Source organism: Peromyscus eremicus, chromosome 7, assembly GCF_949786415.1.
Source record: "Peromyscus eremicus chromosome 7, PerEre_H2_v1, whole genome shotgun sequence".
In the NCBI taxonomy this organism is placed as follows: Eukaryota; Metazoa; Chordata; class Mammalia; order Rodentia; family Cricetidae; genus Peromyscus; species Peromyscus eremicus.
The window spans coordinates 59129133-59153153 of NC_081422.1; the positions used below are offsets into that span (position 1 = coordinate 59129133).

Here is a 24021-nt window from a genome sequence, read left to right on the forward strand (position 1 = left end):
TAAGACCAGGAGCACACTGACTCCAGGGAACCAGGGACTTCCTCCTGGAACACAGAATGAGAGTGTCATGTGCTTGAGATTGTGGGACTTTCCTGCCTGATTCCCAGTTCACCTGACAGGTCACACTGGAGCAGGAATTCAGGGGTTGATGTTTTAGGAGTCCTAGACTAGGAGGTGGTGTTAGAGGCGGAGTGATACAATGAAGGACCTGAGGGTCCCAAAACTTGGTGAATAGTGCCCAAGACTCTTTGACCTTGAATGAGTCATTGCCCCATCAGGCAAGAGCATCTTCATCTGTAAAAGAAGGGAGATGGGGGCAGGCAGTGGCTTAGCAGGTAAAGACACTGACACTAAACGTGATGACCTGAGTTGGATCCCTAGGACTCACCAACTTGTCCTCTGACCTTCCCTGCAAGTGTGCACACAGAAAAATGGACATACAGGATACACACACACACACACACACACACACACACACACACACACACACAGGAAAATGTTTTTAAAAAATTAAAAGAAGGGATCCGGACCATATTGTCATGTGTACATGTATGTGCATGCACACAGATGTATAAGCATGCATGTGTGCAAGTTTGTGTGTATTGCTTTGACACAGCACCAGGCACAGTGCTCTGTGGATATAAAATTGGTTGCTTCCAGGTGGATCTCTGTGAGTTCAAGGCCAGCCTGGGCTACCAAGTGAGTTCCAGGAAAGGCGCAAAGCTACACAGAGAAACCCTGTCTCGAAAACCCCAAAAAAAAAAAAAAAATTGGTTGCTTCTGCTTGCTCTCCAAAGAAGGCTGAGGGAAGACCAGCAGGCAGGACTCAGGAATCCTTCCATCCTCTCCACACGGCTTCCGCTGAACCACCTCTGCTTCTGTCAGCCATGCATTTAGGGTCCTGAAGCAGGTTCCACGTGAGGAAAGGGTTCCCTCGATTTGAACGGAAACGCTAACAGAAGGCCAAAGGCTGTGGTGATGTGTGGGTTCTTGTGACTTCTGTAGCGTTAGAGCTGCTGCTGTCCTGTGTCACCTTGGACTCCTGCCTACTTACTCCTCTCTCCCTCACATTGTCCTTGAAAGTGCCCAAGGGGACTGAAATGCTAGGCATGGTGGCACATGCCTGAAATCTTAGCACTTGGGAGTTAGAGGGCGGCCACAGCTATCATAGCAGAAAGCTACCTCAAACTTAAAACCTTGACTATGTCATAACTCCCTGTAACTAGGGACTACATCAGATCCCTGATGTGTGTGTGTGTGTGTGTGTGTGTGTGTGTGTGTGTGTGTGTGTTTAAGCCAGAGGACAGGACAACCTTGGTGTCATCCTTGGGAACATGGTACTTTGAGACAGAGTCTCCTATTGACCTAGAGCTCACCAATTAGACTAGACTGGCTGGCCAGTGAGCTCCAGGAATCCTACTGCCTCGCCCTCCCCTGGGCTGGAATTACAGGAACACACCACCACACTTGAAATTTTTACACAGGTGCTGGGAAAGCAAACACATTACTAACCAAGCTCTGTCTAAGCCCCGGAGCCCAGTTTATATGGATGCTTCCTTCCTAACAGCCCTCCTTGTCCACTCCCTTCCTTCCCATAACGGTTCCAAAGCGGGCCTAGGCCTTTAGTAAACGTTCAGTAAACAGATGTAGGTTGGGTAAATGGGTAACTAGGCTCTTGGTTCATTTATGCTCTTCGGGGCCTCGGAAATGATTCAGTTTTCCCCCAAGAGCTATACCAAAGGGCTAGGGATGTGGCACAGGGGTATGACACTTGCCTAGCAAGCACAAGGCCCTGGATTTGATCACCAGCATTCTGAAGGAAGGAAGGAAGGAAGGAAGGAAGGAAGGAAGGAAGGAAGGAAGGAAGGAAAGATGGGAGGGAAGGAAGGAAGGAAGGAAAGATGGGAAGAAGGAAGGAAGGAAAAAAGGAAGGAAGGAAGGAAAAAGGAAGGAAGGAAGGAAGGAAGGAAGGAAGGAAGGAAGGAAGGAAAGATGGAAGGAAGGAAGGTCCACACTAGGGAATTGGCACCTTCAGCAGAAGGAAGTCACCTGACTTGCCTTTTGAATGCCCTTGGTTGTCCTTGGTGATATGTGTGTAGGTGGCTTTATTTTCCTAAGATTGTCCTAAGAGTGTGGGCAGGGCTATTATTGGAGGCTGAGCTGTGCACAATCCTCACACTGGCAGTGACGCACATTAGCTCTGCCTTCACATGAGGAGGTGGCCAGGGCTGGCAGAAGGGCTCAGTGTTGGCTGACCCATGAGCCTCTGAAGTTGGCCCATTCCCTCCACACTGGCACTGTGCCCCACCTACCCCCAAGCCCTAGGCAGGACAGTGGGGTGCAGCCACTGAATCAGAAGCTGAAAAAGTCTTGCAACTGAGCCAGAGAGAGGAAGGATTCAAAGTAAGCTGGTCCAGGGCCTGTGGTGAGGTGTGCCCTCGGGGAGGGTTGGGGAGGACTGGAACAGCAAGCTCAGGTGCCTCTACCTCCTGGGGACACACTCAAGCACAGAGGTACCACTCCCATCCCTCTAAGTCCACGTGTGTGTGCTGTCTTTCTTGGGGACCACACAGGCTGTCAGGAGGAGCTGTCCTTGGCTCTGTCTCAGCCCTGAGCCTCCTCTCTGTGCTCTAGGCTTTTGTGTACAGGTTACTTAGTGTCATTCAGAGATCTTATTCCAGGGATATAGACTGGAACAAGAAACGGAATGAAAACAGCAATTAATTTTCCTGTCAAGGATGCCAGCAGCAGCAGCAGCAGCAGCAGGAGGAGGAGGAGGAGGAGGAGAGGGAGGGAGGGGGAGGGAGAGGGGGAGAGAGAGGGAGAGAGCCAAGCTTATCAGAGCAGCTCAGTGGAACATACAGATCTCACACGCACAGTGCTTCAGTACAGACTCTTCGGGCCTACCACATACATATCATGCCTGCCCGCTGCTGGGCTCAGCCTTATGTAGAAGAGTCAGGAGGAAGCCTAACTCTCTCTGACCTCCTCACGCCTGGTGCCTCCCGTCAGAGAGGAATAGAAATTTGTTGTTTCTATTGTTTGTTAGGCTGCTCCTCACCTCGCCAGGCCTTCATGGCTCCAGCTTTGTGGACCCTAAGAACTCAGCAGGGAAGAGCCTGGTACTTGGGGATGTAGAGCTCAGAGCTGGGAGGAACCAAGCCCACCCTTCATTCTTTGTGTGGTTAAACAGTGGGCCTAAAACCCCACTTTTTTTTTTTTTTTTTTTTTTTTACCTCCCAGGCCAGTCTCCACAGCCCCACCCTGGCTCATCTCTACTTGTTGGTTGGTTGGTTGGTTTTTTACTTAGGGTCTTATGTAGCCCAGGTTGGCCTCAAACTCTCTCTGTAGTTGGGGATGACCTTAAACTTCTGATTCCCTTGTCTCTACCTCCCAGATTCTAGGATTACATGTATGCATGCCACCTCCCTTGCATGTGGTGCTAGGATTCAAACCCAGAACCTTGTGCATGCTAGGCAGGTTCTCTACCAACTGAGCTACAGCCACAGGCCTAAAAGTTTTAGTGTATCCATTTCCACTAGAGAAAACACAGGGTTGGGGAAGTAGAGTGAGTTTTTAAAGGTCACACAGCTAAACAGTGGGTGAGCTGGACTTGAGCCTAGCTATGAGCAGGTAAGTGTCTAAGCCAGGAGTAGATTCCCAGGACAATCTTTTGGACTGTCCCCTTTCTCCAACTTGATGACACCACCCCTACTCAGTGAGGACAACCCCACCCCACCTTCTTCCCACTCAGCGACACCTTATGCTAGCATGCTCAGAAAGCCTGTGACGCCTGCAAATGTCACCAGGCATCACCTGAAAAGGTTTCCATCTCCCCCACAGGGAAGCCAGCTGGATGGGTTTGCTGAAAACATTTTCAAGGGGCTTTTTCATCTCCACTTGACCCACCACTTGGCTACCCACCCCAGCAGATCAGTCCATCCCATGCTCACTGGAGCAGAAATCATTGTGGTGTTAACCATGAATAATTATTTGGCACTTAATTATTTGGTGTGTGTGTGTGTGTGTGTGTGTGTGTGTGTGTGTGTATGCGCGTGCATGTGTGGGTACATGAGTATGTGTAGACATTAGAAGCTGACATCCATTGTCTTTCTCAATCACTCTCCATCTTACTTTTTGAGACAGTCTCTCACTGAGCTGAATCTCACCAGTTTGGCTGGAGTGGCTGGCCAGAGACAGGGTCCCCTGCCTCTGCCTCCCCAGGGTTGAACTTACAGACTGCTGCACCTGGCCTTCCATACAGGTACTGGGGATCTGAACTCAGGTCCTCATGAGGAGCCACCTCCCCAGTCTCAGCACGGAAGTGTTTTTGCAGGCATGTTTATAAACGTTCACTCACCTGGTGAAGTCACCTCTGTTTGGCAGGGCAAGGGGTCTGCAGACATCAGAGTCAGTGAGTGTCACTCAAGCCTTCTGATTCCCATTTTTGTATATTTCAACACAAGGATGGGACGGTGGGGGGGAGGAGACAAGCAAAGAACAGCAGAAGGCAGAGGGTGGGTGTTTCAGGAAAGCAAATGGTAAAAGCCCCTCTAGGGCTTTTTATTGTCATTCTGATCACCAGATGTCCTGGAAACTGAAGCATGTATTTGTGTCATAGTGTTGAGGCTGGGTGGGTTTATTGTGCTGAATTCTGTGGTGTGGAAAGACCTTTTCAAAGCTTGCTGGTGGGGCTGGGCTGGGGAGATGCTCAGTGAGTAAAGTGCTTACCACAAGCACAAGGACTTGAGGCCAGTCCCCAGAACATATTTTTTTTTAAAAAAAAAAAAAAGTGTGACGATGCACACTTGTAATCCCAGGGATGGGGAGGTGGGGACAGACAGATCCCTGGGGCTCCATGGCTAGCCAGCATAGCCTACTTGGTGAGTGCCAGATCAATGAGAGATCCTGTCTCAAAAATAGAGGGGATGGGGGCTGTGAAAACAGCCCTGGACTTACACACACACACACACACACACACACACACACACACACACACACACACACACACACACACCACTACACATGCTTGAACGCTCACTGAGTTCCTGTGATAAGATTCAGCACCAAGGACAGTATCCATGGCAGACCTGCTGGAAGAGGATGAATGATACCCAGACACAGACCTTGGACCTGGAAGCATCCTCTAAAGTCAGAGTCCAATCTTCTTCCCCTGCTGCTCCCACAAAACGAAGGGCCTGTCTGAGTTCTGCTTGCATACCTCCAACAGGGATCTTGCTATCCCCAATCCAACCCTTCCCATTGAGGTGTAGTTGGTACTTGGACATGGTCCCTTCCGTTTCAAGTGGGAAGTCAGAAAGGTGGCTAGTCATCAAATTTGCTTAAAAATTACTAAATATTTGTGCTTGAGATATAAATCAGTTGATAGAGTACTTGGCACAAAGCCCTGTTCGACCCTCAGTGTCCCATAAATAGCATGGTGGCACACACCTATAATCCCAGCATCAGAAGGTGCCAGAGTTCAAGGTCACCTTTGGCTACATAGTGATTTTGTGGCCAGCCTGGGGTACACAAAACTGTCTCAAAAAGAAATTGCTAAATATTTGTGACATAAGTAGAGAAAATAATATGAAAACACGTCCACCATCCAGATCAAACGAATAAGAACAGTCACTGTATTTGCCTCAGAGAAGTTTATGGAAAAAAGACATTACAAAAATATGTTTCTCAGGCTGGCCTCAAATTCAAAGAGATCTACCTGCTTTGGCTTCCCTAGTGCTGGGACTACAGGTGTGCACCACCACACCGGACTTACAAAAGTAGTCTTCCTTCTGCTTCTCCTCCTCCTCCCCTCCCTCCCCACCCAGAGTTTCACGAATGCTAGGCAAGCACCCCATCATTTGAGCCATACCCCCAGCTGATCCTCCTAGTTTTAGATGTAAAGTGGGACTTGAATTGGCAGGTTTACTTTATAGGTCTTTGGGTTGCTCGTCTAGCTTCAGAGCTCTCCAGTTCAAGGTATTGTCACCCTGTGTCACACGTGGAAATGCCTGGGAGATAATACCTGGGAACATCCTTTGGCTTGACCATTGTCCACACAAGAATCCTGAGTCACAGTTCAGATCTATGAGCAGCTCATGCCTGGTGTGTGCTTGTTTTAATAAGAGTCTTTCTCCTGGGCCTGAGTGATCATGAATACCCAGCTAGAACTGCAGTTGTAACTGCCTTGAAGTCCTCTGGAATGCACCAGCTAGACACAGCTTGATCCACAGGATCATTAGGCATCAGAAGCTCAACTCTCCACCAAGGCGATTCAGGCAAGGAAACCTGAGATCAGCCACTTTTCATCCCCGGCAACGCTTTCAGGCCTCCTTCCTTCCCACCCACCCTAGTGTTCAGTTAGCTGCCAATTAGGCTCCCAGGCTTCCCTATCCCCTGACTCTGGACAGGAGAGGATTGGGGAGCTCTCAGTTCAGGTTCAAAGGCATCGGACTATGTGCCTGGGTTTATCCTGGCTCCCTTCTCAAAGACCCAGTTCCCTTTGAAAGTGAAATGCTTTAAAACTAAAAGAAAACCCCACATATTGGGGGAGGCCCACCAAGACACATTTGGTTCAAACATTTAATCCCAGTAGCCTCAGGCCTCTCAGATGTCCCAGAATGCCACTGTGGGGCAGCCTCACACTGTAGGCAGGGTAACCTCCTACTCAGCCCCCCTAGGGACCCAGCTACTAGGCACCACAGAAAGAAGGAATGAGAGGAGAGAGAGAGAGAGAGAGAGAGAGAGAGAGAGAGAGAGAGAGAGGGTGAGGGGGATGCAGAGCCATGATGCCCAGCCTTTAGGATCCTTCTTGTGTGAGCTCTTTGATATAAATTTCTGTCCCCACACCCCAGCTCTAACCTTGAAGATGCTCCATCCAGACTTCCCTTACCCCCAGGGGTGGCATGGCTGTCCCAAGCCTTCTTTTATGCTACCCCCAGCACCCCTCCTTATCTAAGCCACTCTTCCTGTGCCCCCTCCTTTCTGTCTACCAAACCCAAAACCATGCCTCTGATTGCTCCTGCCCCCACCCACTGCTGTGTGACCTTTTCCTCCTTTGGCTATCCACTCCTTAATGTCTAGTGTGACTTAGCCTTTGTCTCTATCATATGTCATTATGCCACCCTATCCCCAGCCTGAGTCCCCAGGACCCAAGGGCAGGAGCCACCTCACCTTCCCTTAGCCCTGGCTCCTCTAACCATTTCTCATGTAGAGTGTTCCAATGAATTATTCATTGTGTCAACACATATTAATATCAAGCCCCTAATACATGCCAGACAACATGTCGGGGACTGTGTGTACAGTGGAGAACAAGGCCACCCTGTTCCCTTCAGCAGGTGCTCTTGGCTCACTAAACCACACAGCACTCACTTGTACACACACCTGGAACTCCCCACAGGCACAGGGCCAGAGCCCCAGGATGAGCATAGGAGTGAATGCCTGTCCCCAGCAGCCTCCAGCACAGGCCAGACCCAGAGGGCACAGGCTAAAAGTCTGGATTCTTTGTCCCCAGAAGGGGCAGCTCTGAGGCAGTGTTCTGGACCCACCCTAACCCCAGAGGTCAGCTCCAGATGTGCTCCCCATTCCCCGCTCCCTTGTCTGTTTCCCTTTCCCCTCCTCTGTTTCCTGGAATCACTCTTAGGCTGTTTCTGAAGATCCCAATTCTGCTAAGAGTTACTGTCACAAGCCAGAGCTGGGACTGGGAACCCAGGCCTGTGTACCTACTGATCAAAGCAAACAGCGATAGACATGATGAATTAGAGCCAGCTGGGAACGGACTTCTCCGAGGAGGAGTATACATGACTTTACTCCTACTCTGAGCCTTAGTATACATGACTTTACAGAGCTAGGTGGAGTCTTCCGGGGATGCTGAGGTCTGGAAGGTGACTGAAGAATGATCAGAAGTTCACCAGCATCCTCATCTACATAGTGAGTTTGATGCCAGTCTGGCTACATGAGACCTTATCTCAAAACAAAACAACAGCATCCAAAAACAGAGTGGGGGAGGAGCTCCAGGCAAGCGAGATGATTCAGCTGGTAACGGCACTTGGTACCAAGCCTAATGACCTGCGTTTGATTCCCAGGACCCAATGGTAAATGGAGAGAAATGACTTCTGAAAGTTACCCTCTGACCTCCACACATACACTGTGGCATGTGTGTGTCCCCCATCGACACACATGCATACACAGTAAATAAAATAGTTTTCGGGAGGAAGGGTATCCAAGAAAGTGACCCGTGAACAGAGACCTGAACAAAGCCTTCTGGGAGCAGCTGTTCACGCTACCCCACTCTGTCCCTGATGCGCAACACATCGTACATGTTTAAATGCTTTCTTAAGTGACTGAGCAGGCACTCAGCTCACCAGCCCTCTCCGGGCTGTGGCAGAGGTGTCTTCCTGAGCTTGTCCTTAGCAGGTCTCGGGAGCAGTCAAGTCTCTGGCTTGTGACAGTAACTCTTAGCAGACAGATGGTCATTTGTCACTCATCCTCAGGCCTTCTCTCTGGCAGTGACAGACGGAGCATCCTTGACTGGCAGGCCAAGCTGGGAGCTGTTCTCCAAGTCTCTCTCTCACTTGGGGACAAATGGACCAGGACACAAATGAAAAGATAGAGTTGAGTGGGCTCCAGTATCCAAAAGGTGGGGGTTTCTCACCGGGAGGTGACCAATGTCAATCAACTCCACCTAGAAGGGATGCTTGGGAAGTGATGGAAGACTCTGAGTCTGAGGACCTGGTCTCTACTCTCTCTGGCTGGATCCATAGCTCAGTCTATCCATCTGAGCAATGGGAACACCTTTATCTGCTTGGTGATCTATAAGCACAGGAGGAAGTCAGAAGTACTTGCTAGATGAGCCAGGGAAGTAGCTCAGCAGATCAAACCAATTGCAGCATGAACTTGAGTACCTGAGCCTAGGTCCCATGGTGGAAGCAGAGAGCAAGCTCCCAGAGTGGTTCTCAAACCTTCATACACCCCCATGCCCATCACATACACCACACACAATCTCCCTTCTCTCTCTCTCTCTCTCTCTCTCTCTCTCTCTCTCTCTCTCTCTCTCTCTCTCTCTCTCTCTCTCTCTCACACACACACACACACACACACACACACACACACACTAAGTTTTTTTAAATCTAAGTACTCACTAAATAAGCCTTGCTATTCCATAGAGAAGGTTCCAGCTGCAGTTAAAGCGGCACACACGGCTGTATGAAGTGAGGCAAGTGTCCACTGGTTATATTCATTTGAAAATCTCGTTGATACATGCAGTTTGGTAGCACCTGTGAGCGACGTTCAGTGTACACATGTCTGCTTTGAGAGTTGACACCATGCTCCCATTGACTTCGCTTTGCTTTTTCTAGACTGTTTTTTGTGGATTTGGGTCTGCAGTAGCAGAAAGGCAGGTCCCTGAAGGCAGAGACCTTCATCCACCCTAACTGCCTCTCTGTGAGCAGCCACTGCAGGCCAGGGCCCTGGGTGACTGCTCAGAGACAGTAGGGTAGAAGAACTTCCTCACACCACAGCAGGAAATCCCTCAGTAAGACCTGTGGAAGAACTCTCAGACACTAAGCATAGGCCTTTAAAGGCAGAAACTGGTTCAGCACACATGCTCATCCTTTATTGCTGTGTGAAGGCCAATAGCACATGACAGTTCTGGGGCCTTGGAACTGGGTACACGAAAACCCTGCCATGTCTGGCCCACCCAGGCCCACACCTTTAGACTGTGGGCCCAGTGTGACATACATTTACCTGGGTTGATCCTGTTATTTGCTATGAGGGACCCAGGCCTGGAAGGACCAGAACCCATGACAGAGCCTCAGGGATGTCACTCAGGGATCCTCTGTGAGAAGAAGGTGGCAGAGATGGTGGCAGTGTCCTAGGGTTCAGTCCCTATGGGATATATGTTTGGCTGTCATAGTGACATCCCACGTCCTTGCCCTGTTTCTCGTGGATCCTGCATCACAGTGGGGACTCACACTGGAGACTGTCACCAAGTTCTCGTGTGTGTGTGTGTGTGTGTGTGTGTGTGTGTGTCTGTCTGTCTGTCTGTCTGTCTGTCTGTCTGTGTCCCAGCCTGAGTTTGCCTCCTGGAACCTTGAAAGGCAGTGTGGGCTGGGAAGGGCAAGGGGTGTGCGGCTCCTTTGAAGGCTCTTCCAAAGAGGAAATCCCTTTGTGCACTGCATGATCTCTGAGGCTCTCCAGGCAAATTGGGAAGATGAATCAACTGTGGGCCCCCGTAGCTTCAAAGGCAGTGTGAGGTGGCAGATCAGGCAGGTAGAGCTGTTCTCATTAAAGCTGGGGGTGAGGGAGCTCCCAGCAGAGCTGAGGTTAAGACTGACAACCCACAGCCTGGAGCCTTGAGGGATAGCCTGCAGCCTTGGGCCCTGAGGGCTAGCCCACAGCCTTAGGTCATGAGGGGGGGCAGCCCACAGCCTGCCTCTCTTCCTGTGGATCCCATTGCTGTGGAGGGCGAGGCAGAAATGGGTTAAAGCAGAGTGCTGGAGTCATCACAGAGTAGCCGTCACCCACAGGGTCTGGTTGGTACTGTAGAATAGGGCTATGGTAGGAGGCACAACAGTTGTTTGAACCTCCAGGGGGCACAGCCACTGCCCAGGGCTCCACAGTCATGTATCCCTCAGCCTCTAACCTGTCAGAGCCCTTCCCTGGGGGTCACAAACACAGGGAGAGAGAGTCAGGATTTAGGTCCTCCAGTGTCCTGGCCCCATGCTTCCAAAGGCCCTCCTTGGGAGACAAGCCAGAGACCATGAGGGCCTCTGAAGTGGTGTGTGGGTGCCCACACGCCGCCTAGCTTCCTGAGGACTGTGGTATCTGCCAGAGATTGCATCTACAAGGACTTGGTTTCTTTCCCATCCAAGCCCTGTGGCACTGTGACATTCCGACATCCAGAACAGTCCCTGATAAAGAAGCAAGTCCCCAATTAAGTCGATACAGTTGATAAGTCTGACTTTCGCCCTCACTCTGTCTCCTAACCAGGCTTGTAAAGCGTCACCCCCCCCCCCCCCCCCGTCAGTCAGCACCTCACCTGCTGATGACCTCAGACATGAACAGGACAGTGAACAAATTAATTAGTGGCTGAGGATGTCTCAGGATGTGGCCAACGCCCTCCACACAGTCACGTACAGAGATAGACACAGGCACTTGGGACTGTGTGCATTCCAGCCTTTTGCTGTTTGGTGTGTGCGAGCACCTATGTGCTTGCCAGCATGGGCAGGCGTGTGTGGAGGCTGGAGGTCAGTACCAAGTGTCTTCCTCCATCTCCCTTCATCACATCTTGTTTTCATCTTTAAATTTTATTTTAATTACTGTGTGTGTGTGCATGTGTGTGCCACAGCATGTGCATGTTCAGAGGACAACTTGCTGGAGTCAGTTCTCTCCCTCCACCATGTGGGTCCCAGGGATTGAGCTCGGGCCATCGGACTTGACAGCACGTGTCCTCCCTCACCTGCTGAGCCATCTCACCAACCCTCCATCTTAGTTTTTGAGCCAGGGTCTCTCACTGATCCTGGGGCTCTCTGTTTTGGCTAGCCTGGCTGGCCAGTGAGCCCCTGGGATCTGCTTGTCTCTGCCCCTCCAGCTCTGGGGTTAAAGGCATGCACTACCATGCCCAGCCTTTTAGATGGGTGCTGGGGATTTGAACTTGGGTCCTCGTACTTGAGCAGCAAGCACTTTACCCATAGAGCCATTTCCCCAGCCTCTCAATCTTTTTTTTTTTATTATTATTACTTTTTATTTTGTAGTGCTGGAGATGGAGCCCAGGGACTTACACACCAAAGTACATTCCAGAGCAGCTGCTTGCACCAACAGTGAGCTCCCTGCCCCAGCCTTGTGCAGAGTGTCCTGTGCATAGCCACAGCAATGACATTTGGAAGCCCAGGCCTCATCCAGGCTTGACTCACCCACCCAGAGGGATGTCAGCTCCAGGAAAGCTGTATTGCCTGCCACCACTGTCTCCTGACCTGTTGGTGGCTGAAATGGACATGGCTGGCTGTGCTCTGTCCTCTCTCCCAGCTCCAGGACCTCTTAGTCCCTCTACAAGTGCGCTGCAGGTATAGCTGTCACCCCAAAACTAGCCAGAACCTTCGGCCCCTTACTCTTGTAGGTCAGTACTGCCTTCCACTTACTTGCCTGTTTCTCAAGCTGACTGTGGACTTCTCAGCCCCCGAGTACACAGTGCAGGCCCAGGAATTGTTTGATGAGTGAATGCATGAGCCTTTCCTCTCCACAAAGCTGCTGTGCTAGGGTAGAAAGGGCGCTGGATGGATGCAGTCCGCTGGTCTCAATCTCTCGTTCTTTACTGTGCGGCCACTGGGGAGTCCTGTCTCCTCAGGAGATGGAGGGACGCCGAGGCACAGTGTGCACTGGACATGGCTGTAGGGAGCACCAGTCCATTTGGAGGTTAAGGGAGCCCCAGAGAGTGTATTTAAACTCCACAGAGAGAGTAGCCAGTGCAGCTAATGGTACATCGGTATAAGCCTGTGCTCGGAGTGTCTGCCAAGACTGGGGACAGTGTCTGGAGTTTTCATCTACTGCACTTGGGTCTGTGAATATTTGATTCCAACCATCTAAGCGGAAGAAGGAGAAGAGTTGAGCAATGAGTCCTCTCAGAGCAAGCAGCCACCCTGCCCCCTCAAGTGGTATAATTAGCATCACAACTTAGGGCTGGATGAGTCCCACCACTTACCTCCTCTAGTTCCTGAATGAGGGCCCCTTTGGCATTTGGAAGGCACCTCCACTTCCAGCTTCCTTCTTCGGGGGTGCTGACTCCAGGACAGAAGTACCAGTCCAAGTTTGTCATTTTGCAGGTGTAAAAACCAAACGGGCCCAGGGAGGGCTGGGGGTGCCCAGGTCTGCACAGCATCAGCTGTGACTCTCACCCTGCATCCTCCCTCCCTCCTAACTGCGGCTTGGGCCTAGAAGGAGTCTAGGGGTTCAGCCACTGAGAGAACCAGGCTATGCTGACTAGGACAAGGACATGTGGCGTGGCCTTGCTCCCTGGGAAGTCACTGTATTTATCAGCTAGGATGGTCCTCCCTCAGGGTCCAGAGTAGCCAGCCCCTTAAACTCCACACAGGTGGCCACTGCCCCTTGTTGGATCTCAGAACTCTAGCTGTGAAATGGGAGGGACCACCTTTCTCCCCTCATCCCCTGCCCCAACCCAGCATCCTCTTGCCTGTTTCCCTGAGAGGACCAGAAGGAAGCAGACTTCTGTTGGGCCCTCTGCCTTTGGCCATGAGTTATATCAAAACGGTGGGAGAGAGGCTGGGGATGTGGTTCAGCTGGTAGAGAACTGTCATAGGCTGTGTGAAGCCCTAGGTTCCCTCTAGGCACCACATAAACTAGGTGTGGAGGCACACACCTGTAACTCCAGCACTCAGCAGATAGAGGCAGGAGGATCAGAAGTTCAAGGTCATTCTCAGCTTCATGGTGAGTTTGAGGCCAGCCTGGGCTACATGAGACCCTGTCTCAAGGGAAAAGGTGATGAGGGTAGGGCTTTGTAGGAGAGTTTTTTTGTGCCTTCCCTAGATGCCAGTGTGCAGCCAGGCTAAGGGCCACTGTCTAGGGAAGGGAACCATATATGCCACTAGAGAAAGAGGACTCTAGCCTGTAGGCAGCTCTTTTGTGCCTAGCTGGATGGGACTTTGGGACTTTGGGAAGAACATCAGAACACAAGGACACACCCTGGCTTCCCCAGCCCCAACCCAGCAAAACGTGAGAGTGAATGGAAGAAACTGGGCTCAGGTGTCTAAACCCAAGAGCAGCAGTGGTGAGTCAAACTGTTGTTCCGAAGAGGAAGAAGTCAAGGAAAGCATGAAACTGTGTTTGTGTGAATGAGCCTCAAGGACTCAAAAGGTACTTGTGGGTGGGGGACAGAGCAGTGGTAGGGCACTTGCCCTGTGTGCTCGAACACAACACAACAAAGCAAATCCAGACAAGACAGGAATGGGCATGGTGGCCCTTTAATCCTAGCACTTGGGAGGCAGAGACAGGTGGAGCTCTGAAATCAAGGCCAGCCTGGTCTACAGAGCAAGTTCCAGGTTAGCCAGAGCTACATAGAGAAACCCTATCTCGAAAGGAATAAAAAGACATTAAAAAAAATAAAAACTTGTATGTCAATAGTAATTCCACATTACTTACAATAGCCAAAAAGTGGGAGCATTTCCATGAATGGAAAAACAAGATGTGGTGTGCACAGGCAGCAGAACACTACTCAGCCACTAAAAGAAAGAATGAAGCCAGTGTGGATGGACCTTGAAAACATGATGTTAAGTGAAATAAGTCAGACACAAAAGTCTGCTGCTTATAATTCCACTCATATGAATGGCTGGAGATGGTAAATGCAGGAAGAAAGAGTAACGCTTACTAAAGGCCAGGGTGGGAAGTCACTGCGATTGGTTGGTTACAGAGTGTCTCTGGAGGCAGTTGAACATGGTAGTGTTAATGTTAGCACACGTGATGGATGCTATCAGGTTGTGTACATAAGGGATTAACATGGAATTTTATGCCACATAACACAACAGAAGAATATTAATAAGTCAATGCGTTCACTGAAGAGAATAGAATGATAGGAAATAGGGTCATCTGTGGAAAACCTGGGACCACTATTTATACACAAACCAAACTCTAAACAAGGCACAGGTGGGAACTGGCCCTCTGCTCTTCATCATGTGGATTTTTTTCTTTTTTGAGACTGTGTCTCATGTAGCCCAGGCTGGCTTCAAACTCACTGTGTAGCTGAGGATGGCCTTGACCTTCTGATGCTCCTGCTTCTACCTCCTAGGTGCTGGGAATGGCAGGTGTGTACCACCATACCCTGTTTACGCAGTGCCCTCTTGCAGGTCAGGAAGGCATGCTACCAACTGAGCTAGAGCCTTTGCTGTTATCTCTGTGGATTATTAATGTTAGCTGGTCAAGCCTGGGCTAGCTGTGTCAGCAGCCCAGACTCCCAGTCACTTCCTGGCTGTGTGACCTGGAATAGGTTATTTAGCCTCTCTGAGCCTCTCTTCCTTGTCTGGAAAAAGGGGACAGTAATAGCATCCATGACCCTAAGTGAGAAAAATCACTTCGCTCCTCTGGTACACAGCCTGGCTGTATAGTAAAAGCTCCATCAACTGTGGCTACGAACTGAGAATCCCGTCTGCAGTGAAGTCACTAGGGAAGAGAGGGGTCAAACTGTTCCCCATTGTGAGGACCTAGGAACCCAGAAGGCTGGATCCATGAGTCTGAGGGACGGCTGAGCTGCTGGCCAGGTACCTCTAGGTGCCCCATAAGCCCTGGGTAGCTGCCCAGAGAAGCTGAAAAATCAGCAGAAACCAAATATAATTACAGAGCAGAGTCTGTGACAGGTGAAGGAAAAAAAAAAAAAAACCACCACCTGTGTACCTATGTGAGGGTTTGACATGGCCTGGACAAATAGGACAGAGTGTATGGCTCCGCGGGGGAGCACGAGGCCCCGCTGTAATTTCGGGGTGATCGCTCTACTTGCCTTCAGCAGAGTAGATAATTGGCTCTCCTGGATCCGCCTCATTTCCCTATCATCACTGGGGAATGAGGAGGTTTTTTTTTTTTGGTTTTTCGAGACAGGGTTTCTCTGTGTAGCTTTGCGCCTTTACTGGAACTCACTCTGTAGTCCAGGCTGGCCTCGAACTCACAGAGATCCGCCTGGCTCTGCCTCCCGAGTGCTGGGATTAAAGGCGTGCGCCACCACCGCCCGGCGAATGAGGAGTTTTTAAGTGAATTTTTCAGATAACTAAAGTTGATCACTGTGGTCCCTAACATTTTCTTTCCCCTGAGTCACTCTGAGGAGAATTTTCTCTGCTATGGGTGACGCACTTCCTTGCTTCCTTGGTCAGAACGGTTTGGTTTAGCCCACCTTTCTCCTGCAGGGTTGGACATGTCTGTCCATCCTCTGATGGCTGCAGGAGGCTGCTCTTTCTTTGTCTCTGTTTTCTGTTTATTTCCGTGCTTTCCTGCCTGGACATAGTGCTGTTGGGGTGTGCACGTATGTGCACATGCACGTGTTTGTGCATATGTGTGTTTTGCACATAGGTGTAGAGGCAAGAAGAGAGCATTGTGTATCTTCTGTCACTTTTTGCCCGTGTGTATGTGTATGTATGTGTGTGTGTGTGTGTGTGTGTGTGTGTGTGTGTGTGTGTGTGTAAATGCCGCAGTATGTGTGTGGTAGTCACAGAACTTTCTAGAATCTGTTCTCTCCTTCCAGCGTGTGGGTGCTCGGGTCCTTGCCGTCAGGTGCCTTTGCCCGATGAGCCATCCCACTAGGCTCCACCTTAGTCTTAAGACAGTTTCTCGCTGAATCTGAAGCCAAGCTGATGGCCAGTAAGCTCTCGGGATCTGTCCGTCTCTGCCCCACAAAAGCGGAACTGCTTGCTCGTCTGTTATGTGGGTGCTGGGGATTTGAACTGGGGTTCTCTTGCTTTCACAGCAAGTTCTCTTAACCACTGAGCCATCTCCTAGCCTTGCCTTGTGGTAGGGGCTTTGTAAACACTGACACAAATACAGGCATGTTCATATACGCGTCCTTTTTAGTGTGAGGAGCCAGAGTGTGTTCTCGTGACTTCAACATGTCCTAAGCCACCTTTATTCCAGCACCGTCCCCAAGTGCTGAATTCCGCCTCTACCCCACCCCCTGATGAACCATCTATCTCGAGAGAGGGCAGCTTACCTCCTAGCATGTTGTATGAACTTTCCTGGCCAAACATGAACAAATGTCTACTCACCTGAGATAGGGCATCAAAGGAACACATTCCACAAGTGGACCAAAGTAACCATTTCACCAAAGTCCAACTGGACAAAACTAGGAGTTTAGTGGGCTTACTTCCAGAACATGAGTGAGGGGGTCACTAACAGGAGTCAGGGGGTCAAAGCCGCCACATCTCTGAAAAGTCTCACTCTAGCTTGAATGGATGACAGCTTCCTCACAGCTGCGTAGATGGAGTATGCCCTTCAGTTAGCCTCCCACCCCCATACACTCCAGCACCCCTCAAGACCCCAAGCATCTGGGGAAGAAGTACATGCAGCTCAGGGGAAGGTATAGGAAGGAGAAACTGGAAGCCACCCCCTCCTTTGTGAGGGGGCATCATCAGGCCCCCTGATCTTGATGGTCCCTTACAAGTGGTCACAGCTGCTTCATGAGGATAGTAATGTCTGTTATGCTTGGAGCAGAGCATTCCACAACACAGCACTCCTAGGTACCTGGGAGATGTTGAGTTGACAAGTGAGGGGTGGAAGAGGCTAAGGACAGCTACAAGACCCAGTGACCACATTCTGCCTCCCTGTCCAGGGCACGGTTTTGTCACCTGCTGGGTTTGGGCTATTCCAGAAAGAATGGAGGCCACCGCCAAGCACGCCAGCTCACGGCCACAATCCTAGCACTCTGGGGGCTGAGGGAAGAGTTTGAGTTGGAGGCTGACTTGAGCTGCATAGCAACATCCTCTCTCAAAATAGAAAAGAAAAAAAATCATGGAGGTACGGATAAGTACCTGAAAAGCAAATGTCCCGGGATGCTCAGCGGAACATGAAGGGACTCTACTAGCTTTGGACTGACAGAGTTTCATGTCCGGCGACTGTGGCCCGAAAGGTACTGGGGGAATGGCTTGTCTAGATCCTGAAGCTGCTCACAGTGGCGGGCGGAGAGGAAGCAGCCAGCCTCTGTGGTGTCAGTCACCTGTGCTTTGCAGCTACTGTTCTCAGAACCGCCTCCAAGCTTCCCATCTCCGACTACCCCCCAGCAAGTGTCCCGTGTACCTGAGCAATGACCTGGAATCAGGGGACCTCGGCTGCCCTGTTAGAACCTGAACAGTCATGTAACTTCCATGTCCCTCTGTCTTCCTGTCTATAAAGCAGGGAAGAAAGTGAAGCCTGTGAGGATTAAATACTGTTCATGCCTCTAAGACTTCCAGGATGGGGCCTGGCACATGGGGAAAGTTAAATATGACTATCGTTATAATGGAATCATAGCACATACACACTGAATGCTAACTACATGTGCTTGGCAATAAAGACAGAGGGGGAAGTGGGGAACTGCTCACTGTTAAGCACTTGTCTAAATCCTCAGAACTTATGTAAATGTAAATGTCTGGTGGGTGTGGAGGCGGCTTGTACTTCCAGCTTCGGAAGGTAGAGACGGGGAATCCCAGAACAAGCTGGCCGGTGAGACTAGCCATATCCACAGGCTCTGGGTTTGACCAATAGACCCTCCCTCATTGAATAAGGGGGAGAGTGATCGAGAAAGGCTCCTGTCATAACCTTGGCCCTCCTTGAGTATATACATGCACAGCATGCACACATGCAGACGTGCCCACACACTATATACATATTCAAAAATGGGAAGGAGAGATAGGAGTGCACACACACACACACACACACACACACACACACACACACACACACGGTTTGTCCGTCCTTCCACGCCCTGCAAAGGTTTCCTGGAAAGTGTAGGCTGGGGATGCTCCACTGCTGCCTCTGTCCTGTGACCCACTGTCAGTGTGAGTGGAGGCTGTCACTCTGAGGGGACTGGGAAACAGAAGGTGGTGCCCACTGATAGTTTGGCAGCCCCAGTCTGTACTTATCCCTATGCAGGGCACAGATGAAGGAGTGAGCCAAGATGAGGTGGTGTGTGGGAGCCTGTTTTCAGGTTCCTCGTGGCTTTACCCAGCAGGTCCGTATAGAGAGGATGATTGGACCACGGGCCTGAGTGCAGGTGTCTGAAATGGTCTGCACTTGGCTGTGCTGGGGGAGGAGGTCTTTTGCTCCACCCTTTGGTGTCTCTATAAAAACCCTCGGGCAGAGACAGTCGGGGACCGTTGGAAAAGGTTCCAGGCCCTGTCGAGGCTATCCTTTATTTTCTATCTGTTTATCTCCACAATATAAATCCTTCTATCTAATATTTCCTGCTGCTCAAACTCAAGAAAACTCTGGGGAACGGTGGGGTTGGTGGGTAAACGCCCCACAGTGGTGGGGATCAGAGACTCCGTGGTCCTGTCTACTGCAGGATGGATGCAGGCTTCCAGGTACTGACCCAATCAGCTATCGGGAGAGACTTGGGTAAAACCGGTGACGCTGGTGGAGCCCCAGCACACTCACAGGCTACACCAAACCCTGTCTTCTTGTGCCTGCTCGTCACCAGAGTGCCACTGTGTCTCTGCTCACAGTGGCCTACCCCAAGGACACCTTCCCTGTGCCACTCACTTCCCCCTTTCCTCTGAGTATCAAAATCCTAGGAAGCTGGGATGCAAAGGTCAGCTGGCCGTCTGCGTCCACAGGCAGCAGAGGTACTCTGTTCCAGCTTGCCCAGGGCTGAGGCGCTCTTAGAAACAGGGGTCTTCGGGTGCTGAAGGCAAGACAGATGGCCCTCCGGCAGGCAGACAAGTGAGCCATCTTTCACTGCCCACTTGCAATGAGGAACCCTCACCTGACTGTCTTCACTGGAAGCAATCTTTCTTGCCTTCGATATTCTCAAGCAGTATTTGTGCCTGTCGGAACCTAAACTCCACTCCTGCTTAAAAAAAAAAAAAAAAAAAATCCCAGTGTTTGGGAGACACCTTATTTTTGCTGTGTCCTGAATGCACCAAGGAAAGGGTCAAAGTAGGAGGTGACAACAGGTTGGGTAACCTTCCTGTGGTTCTGGGCCACTCTATCCCTTTCCATGGCTTAGAATGCGGGTTTCCGGAGAGCCATCAGTCTTGAAAACATTTAATTACAGGGAAAGATCTCCAAGGCTGTCTGTTACCTCCCAGGGATACATTTTTCCCCCTGCTCTTTCTGAAGGAGCTTGGGCAGTGAGGAAATGGACCTGAAGAAGCATCTAGGGGGCTGGAGGGATTCCTGGAAGGGAGGAAGAGGGAAGGGAGAGCAGAGAGGTGGAGCCAGGGGTGGGTACGGTGAGTCAGAGGGAACGTGCCTGAGTAAATGAGAGATAAGACTGAGTGGGGAAAGCGAAAAGATGGCTGCACAGACAGCCGTGCTGCTGGGCCCAGCTGGCACTGAGAGGAACGGGGTCACAGAGGTGGCGGCAGGAGCCCTGAGAAAAGGTCCAGCTGGGAGGACTAGAGACAGACCAACCAAGGAGGGCTTCCCAGAGACAGGGAGGCAGAAAGCTGTGACCACGTTTGCACTGGGGGCAGGGCAGTGGCATCGACTGAAAGTGAGCTGCGGGGCTGGGAGGCCTTGGAGGCTGTGCCGTCGTCAGCTCCCGTGAACACTTGGCGGCTTGGTGGAGCCTGGTGGGCGTCTCCAGATGCCAAGGATTCCTTCCAGACACCCCCCTGCAGCCTCTTCTCCAGGGACCATGGAGATGGTAAGGCCGCGTGGACCTTGGTTCTAAGGAAGCCCTGACCCTGCGTGTCCTCTCTTGCAGGCTGTGACAGCGAGCACTGGGGTCCGCACTGCAGCAACCGGTGTCAGTGTCAGAACGGCGCCCTCTGCAACCCTATCACCGGCGCCTGCGTGTGCGCCCCGGGCTTCCGAGGCTGGCGCTGCGAAGAACTCTGCGCGCCCGGTACCCACGGCAAGGGCTGCCAGCTGCCTTGCCAGTGCCACCACGGCGCCAGCTGCGACCCGCGCACTGGAGAGTGCCTCTGCGCACCGGGCTACACCGGCGTGTAGTGAGTAGGGAGGGCGTGGCCTGGGGTGGGGCCAGGGAGAGGTCAGGACTGCAGGGGCGGGGAAAGAAGGGATGGGGCGGAGCCAGAAGAGATGAAGCCGGGCTGGGAGAGGAAGGCGTGGCCGGGATGACCCTGCCTTGGAGCCGAACCGAGCTGGAGCCTAGGAGCCCTCACCAGATCTTTCAAGCTCTTTGGCAACTTCTTAGCACCCTAGTGTGCAGGAAGATGAGAACAGAAAGTCCTGATTGTGACATCTGCCCTCTGACCCCAAGTGCAACAGTGTCTAAGTATCCAGGCCTCACCTACGCAAGTCTCACATCCATGCCGTGAATCCCTACTAGAGACAAGTCACATGTCGGAGGGCCGGTCCTAGTTAGGGGGACACAGAAGTGAGCTTGGCCTTCTCTTTTGACCTCTGCAGTATGCCTCTGTTTGCCCCATCCTAATTGATACATCTGAGGCAACAGGCTGGTAAGAGCCCAACTGATGTATCATGTGCTGATTGGTCCCCTCACTTCTGTGCCCTGGGGAAGCCACACTGACAGGCGATCCCCAAGACAACTTAGTCGCGGCACTCTCACAGACAAGACTGGTGGTGTTCCAGCCCTGCTGAAGGCTCTAGAGTCAGCCTAGGATCCTTAGGCATCGGCCAAGGATGCTGACCACAAGATATCCTGGATTGAGAGCATTTCCTGCCCCAATGTGTCTGGGCTCCCAGGGCCTTTGAGTTTGAAGCCATGGCCATCGGAATGAGACCCAAGGCAATGATGCAGACCTTCCCCATGCTCCCACAGTGGCTGGCCCCCCACCCATGGCAGCTGGGAGCTTTTCAGAGCCTGGAAAGGACATGTCTCGGAATTTTTGGCTCCCCGCTTTGAAAATAGGCGGGTTTTGAGGGGCTGGAGAAATGACTCAGCGGTTAAGAGTGCTAGCTGCTCTTCCAGAAGTCCTGAGTTCGATTCCCAGCAACTACATGGCAGCTCACAACCATCTATAATGGGATCTGGTGCCCTCTTCTGGCATACAGGCATACATGCAAAGAGAGCACTCCTACACATAGAATACATAAAGAAAGAAATCTTTAAAGGGGGGGGGATGGAGGGGAGGGCGGCAGATTTTTGAAGGAGAAATCCAAGGCCACTTCTTAGCCCCTTTGCCCTTGCTCTCTCATCCATCTGGCATGCCCTTCCACTCTCTCAGTGAAAATAGCCTCATCTTCAAGGCCCAAGTAAACCGCCTTCTTAGGGAAGGTCTCTTCAGCCTCCTCCCCAGAACTTTCAAGTGTTGGCCCCAGCAGTACACTACAGTTCAATATATTATAGCTGAGACCTGTCTCCCTCTACTGGCGGGGATCAGAACACCCACTCTTCAGGTGCAGGGTTTCAGGCCCTTGATTCTGTAGTGGGCTGATTGCCGACACCATCCACCACCTGTGGTGGGGGAGGAGTCAGGTGCCAGGTGGGGGGTCGGGATTGAGATTAACCTTTCTTGTAGACAAGGCTCACTAGGGAGCTCTGGGACGTTGGGTTTGAGCACTAGGGCGCTCTTGGGAATTCTGCTGTCTGAGACGCTCCCTCTCTGTGCAGCTGCGAGGAGCTGTGCCCCCCTGGGAGCCATGGAGCTCACTGTGAACTACGCTGCCCCTGCCAAAATGGGGGCACCTGCCACCACATCACTGGCGAGTGTGCCTGCCCTCCAGGCTGGACGGTAGGTGGAACCCTCAAGATGCAGGTGGGCACCAGAAGAGGTCTTGGCATCCATCACAAGACCATGAAAGGCTAAATTCCTCTCTTTTAGTCCTCTGTAGTCATGAGCCATCATGAGACACTCACTAGCAGTGAAGGGTCCCTGTTCTAGGGTCTGTGTGGCCTAAGGCAAGTTACTTAGCCTCTCTGACTCAGTGGTCTCTCACAGGCAAAAGAGTTGGATTTTCCTCATATGATGGGCTCTGGCTAGGGCTAGGCATGTAGCTCAGTTGGTAGAATGCTTGCCTAAGATGCATGATCCCTGGGTTCAATCCCTACCACATAAAACTGGGCCTGGTAGCACAGACCTTTAATCCCTGCACTTGGAAGGTAGAGGCAGGAGGATCAGAAGCTCAAGGTCATCTTCAGCTACATAACAAGTTCAAGGCCAGACTGGGCTGCATGAGACCCTGTCTGAGAAAAACGTTTTAATTTAAAAAAAAAAAATCGACTCTGAATTGGGTCTGGGTACCCAAAGGAGCTTCAGGTGTGGCAGAGGAGTTGGGAAAGAGCCACAGCAGGGTATGTGTGGTTCATCTGGCTTTGTGAAACCTTACTCTAGCTCACATACTCATGCTGATTCTGTGGCCCCCAGAATCTGTTACATTCCCAAGTGTTTCGGGTACTTCTGATGCAGCCTCTACCAGCACAGGCCTCCAGTCTGGGAGCCCTCACTACGGGAAGCAGGCAGAGATGGAGCGTCACCCGTGGAGGCCTATGTTCAGGTGACGTGTCCGATGCTGCCTCTGACAAACCTCCCTGCCTCCAGTCACAGCTTTCCCATGTATACACGTGATTTCCCTTCAGTGATCCTTGCTTGGGTTGGCTGTCATGGTAGGTAAAATCCTCAGGCGTGACTGCATATCCAAGGTGCTTGGCAAATGCCAAAGCCTTTTGTACCTGCTTGATTTATAGCCCTGAATGTCACAGGCTAGCCACAGCCTCCTATCAGCTACCAGGCTCCCCATCAGCACCTCCCTATGGTCCCAAGCCCCTGAAAGGCTGCCAGTCTCAGAGGCTGCCCTTCCACACTGTATCCCCTGTAACAGGCCCCACTTTGGGAGAGGCTCAGTAGCCTCCCCAGGGCCTGAGGACAGTTCTGCTGAGTAGAGCAAGATATATCAGGAAGCTTTGGACACCAGGCTCCCAAGGGCATCTAGGAAGGACATCTGCAGGTCCAAGGATGCTTCTAGACAGGGAGGGACCTTAGGAATCCAGTGTGGCCAAATATGGCTACATACTAGAGTCAGCGAAGGACAGGGGTCACACTTGAGCCTCTGGGAACCCATCTTTAATGAGCTCCCCAGGTGACTCTGAGGAGGGCAGTATGCAGACACAGCTGCACTTGGAGGTCATTGATCAAGAGCAAAGGACTTCCTGCTGTGTTCCACAGACCCCTTTAGCGCCTTACGGTGAGTGGGGAAGAGAGCCTCATCACTGGGATTCAGGACCCCACCTCTCCATCTGAGTTTACTCAGTATGGACGTTCTAGGAAACAGGTCATAAAAACAGCACCAGTCACAGCTTGAAGAGTCTTGAACACCGTGGTCTGACCATAAAGGTCCTTTCTTGGATAAGAGAGAGCAGGGAAGCCTAGTGACCTGCCTTAGGCCACAGTGTTGGTTAGGAGTGAAGTGGAG

At 51.4% G+C, this 24021-nt stretch overlaps 1 protein-coding gene across 19 annotated transcripts in view; it reads left to right on the forward strand.

Annotated features, from left to right (window-relative positions):
• The window catches only part of Megf11 (multiple EGF like domains 11), a 214805-nt gene that overhangs the window by 119761 nt on the left and 71023 nt on the right, over window positions 1–24021 (forward strand). For all 19 annotated transcript variants that reach the window (XM_059266952.1, XM_059266953.1, XM_059266957.1 and 16 more), the window contains 2 exons: window positions 20390–20636; window positions 22223–22343. In XM_059266952.1, the coding sequence (XP_059122935.1) occupies window positions 20390–20636; window positions 22223–22343 (368 nt within the window). The remainder of the gene's footprint in view (window positions 1–20389; window positions 20637–22222; window positions 22344–24021) is intronic.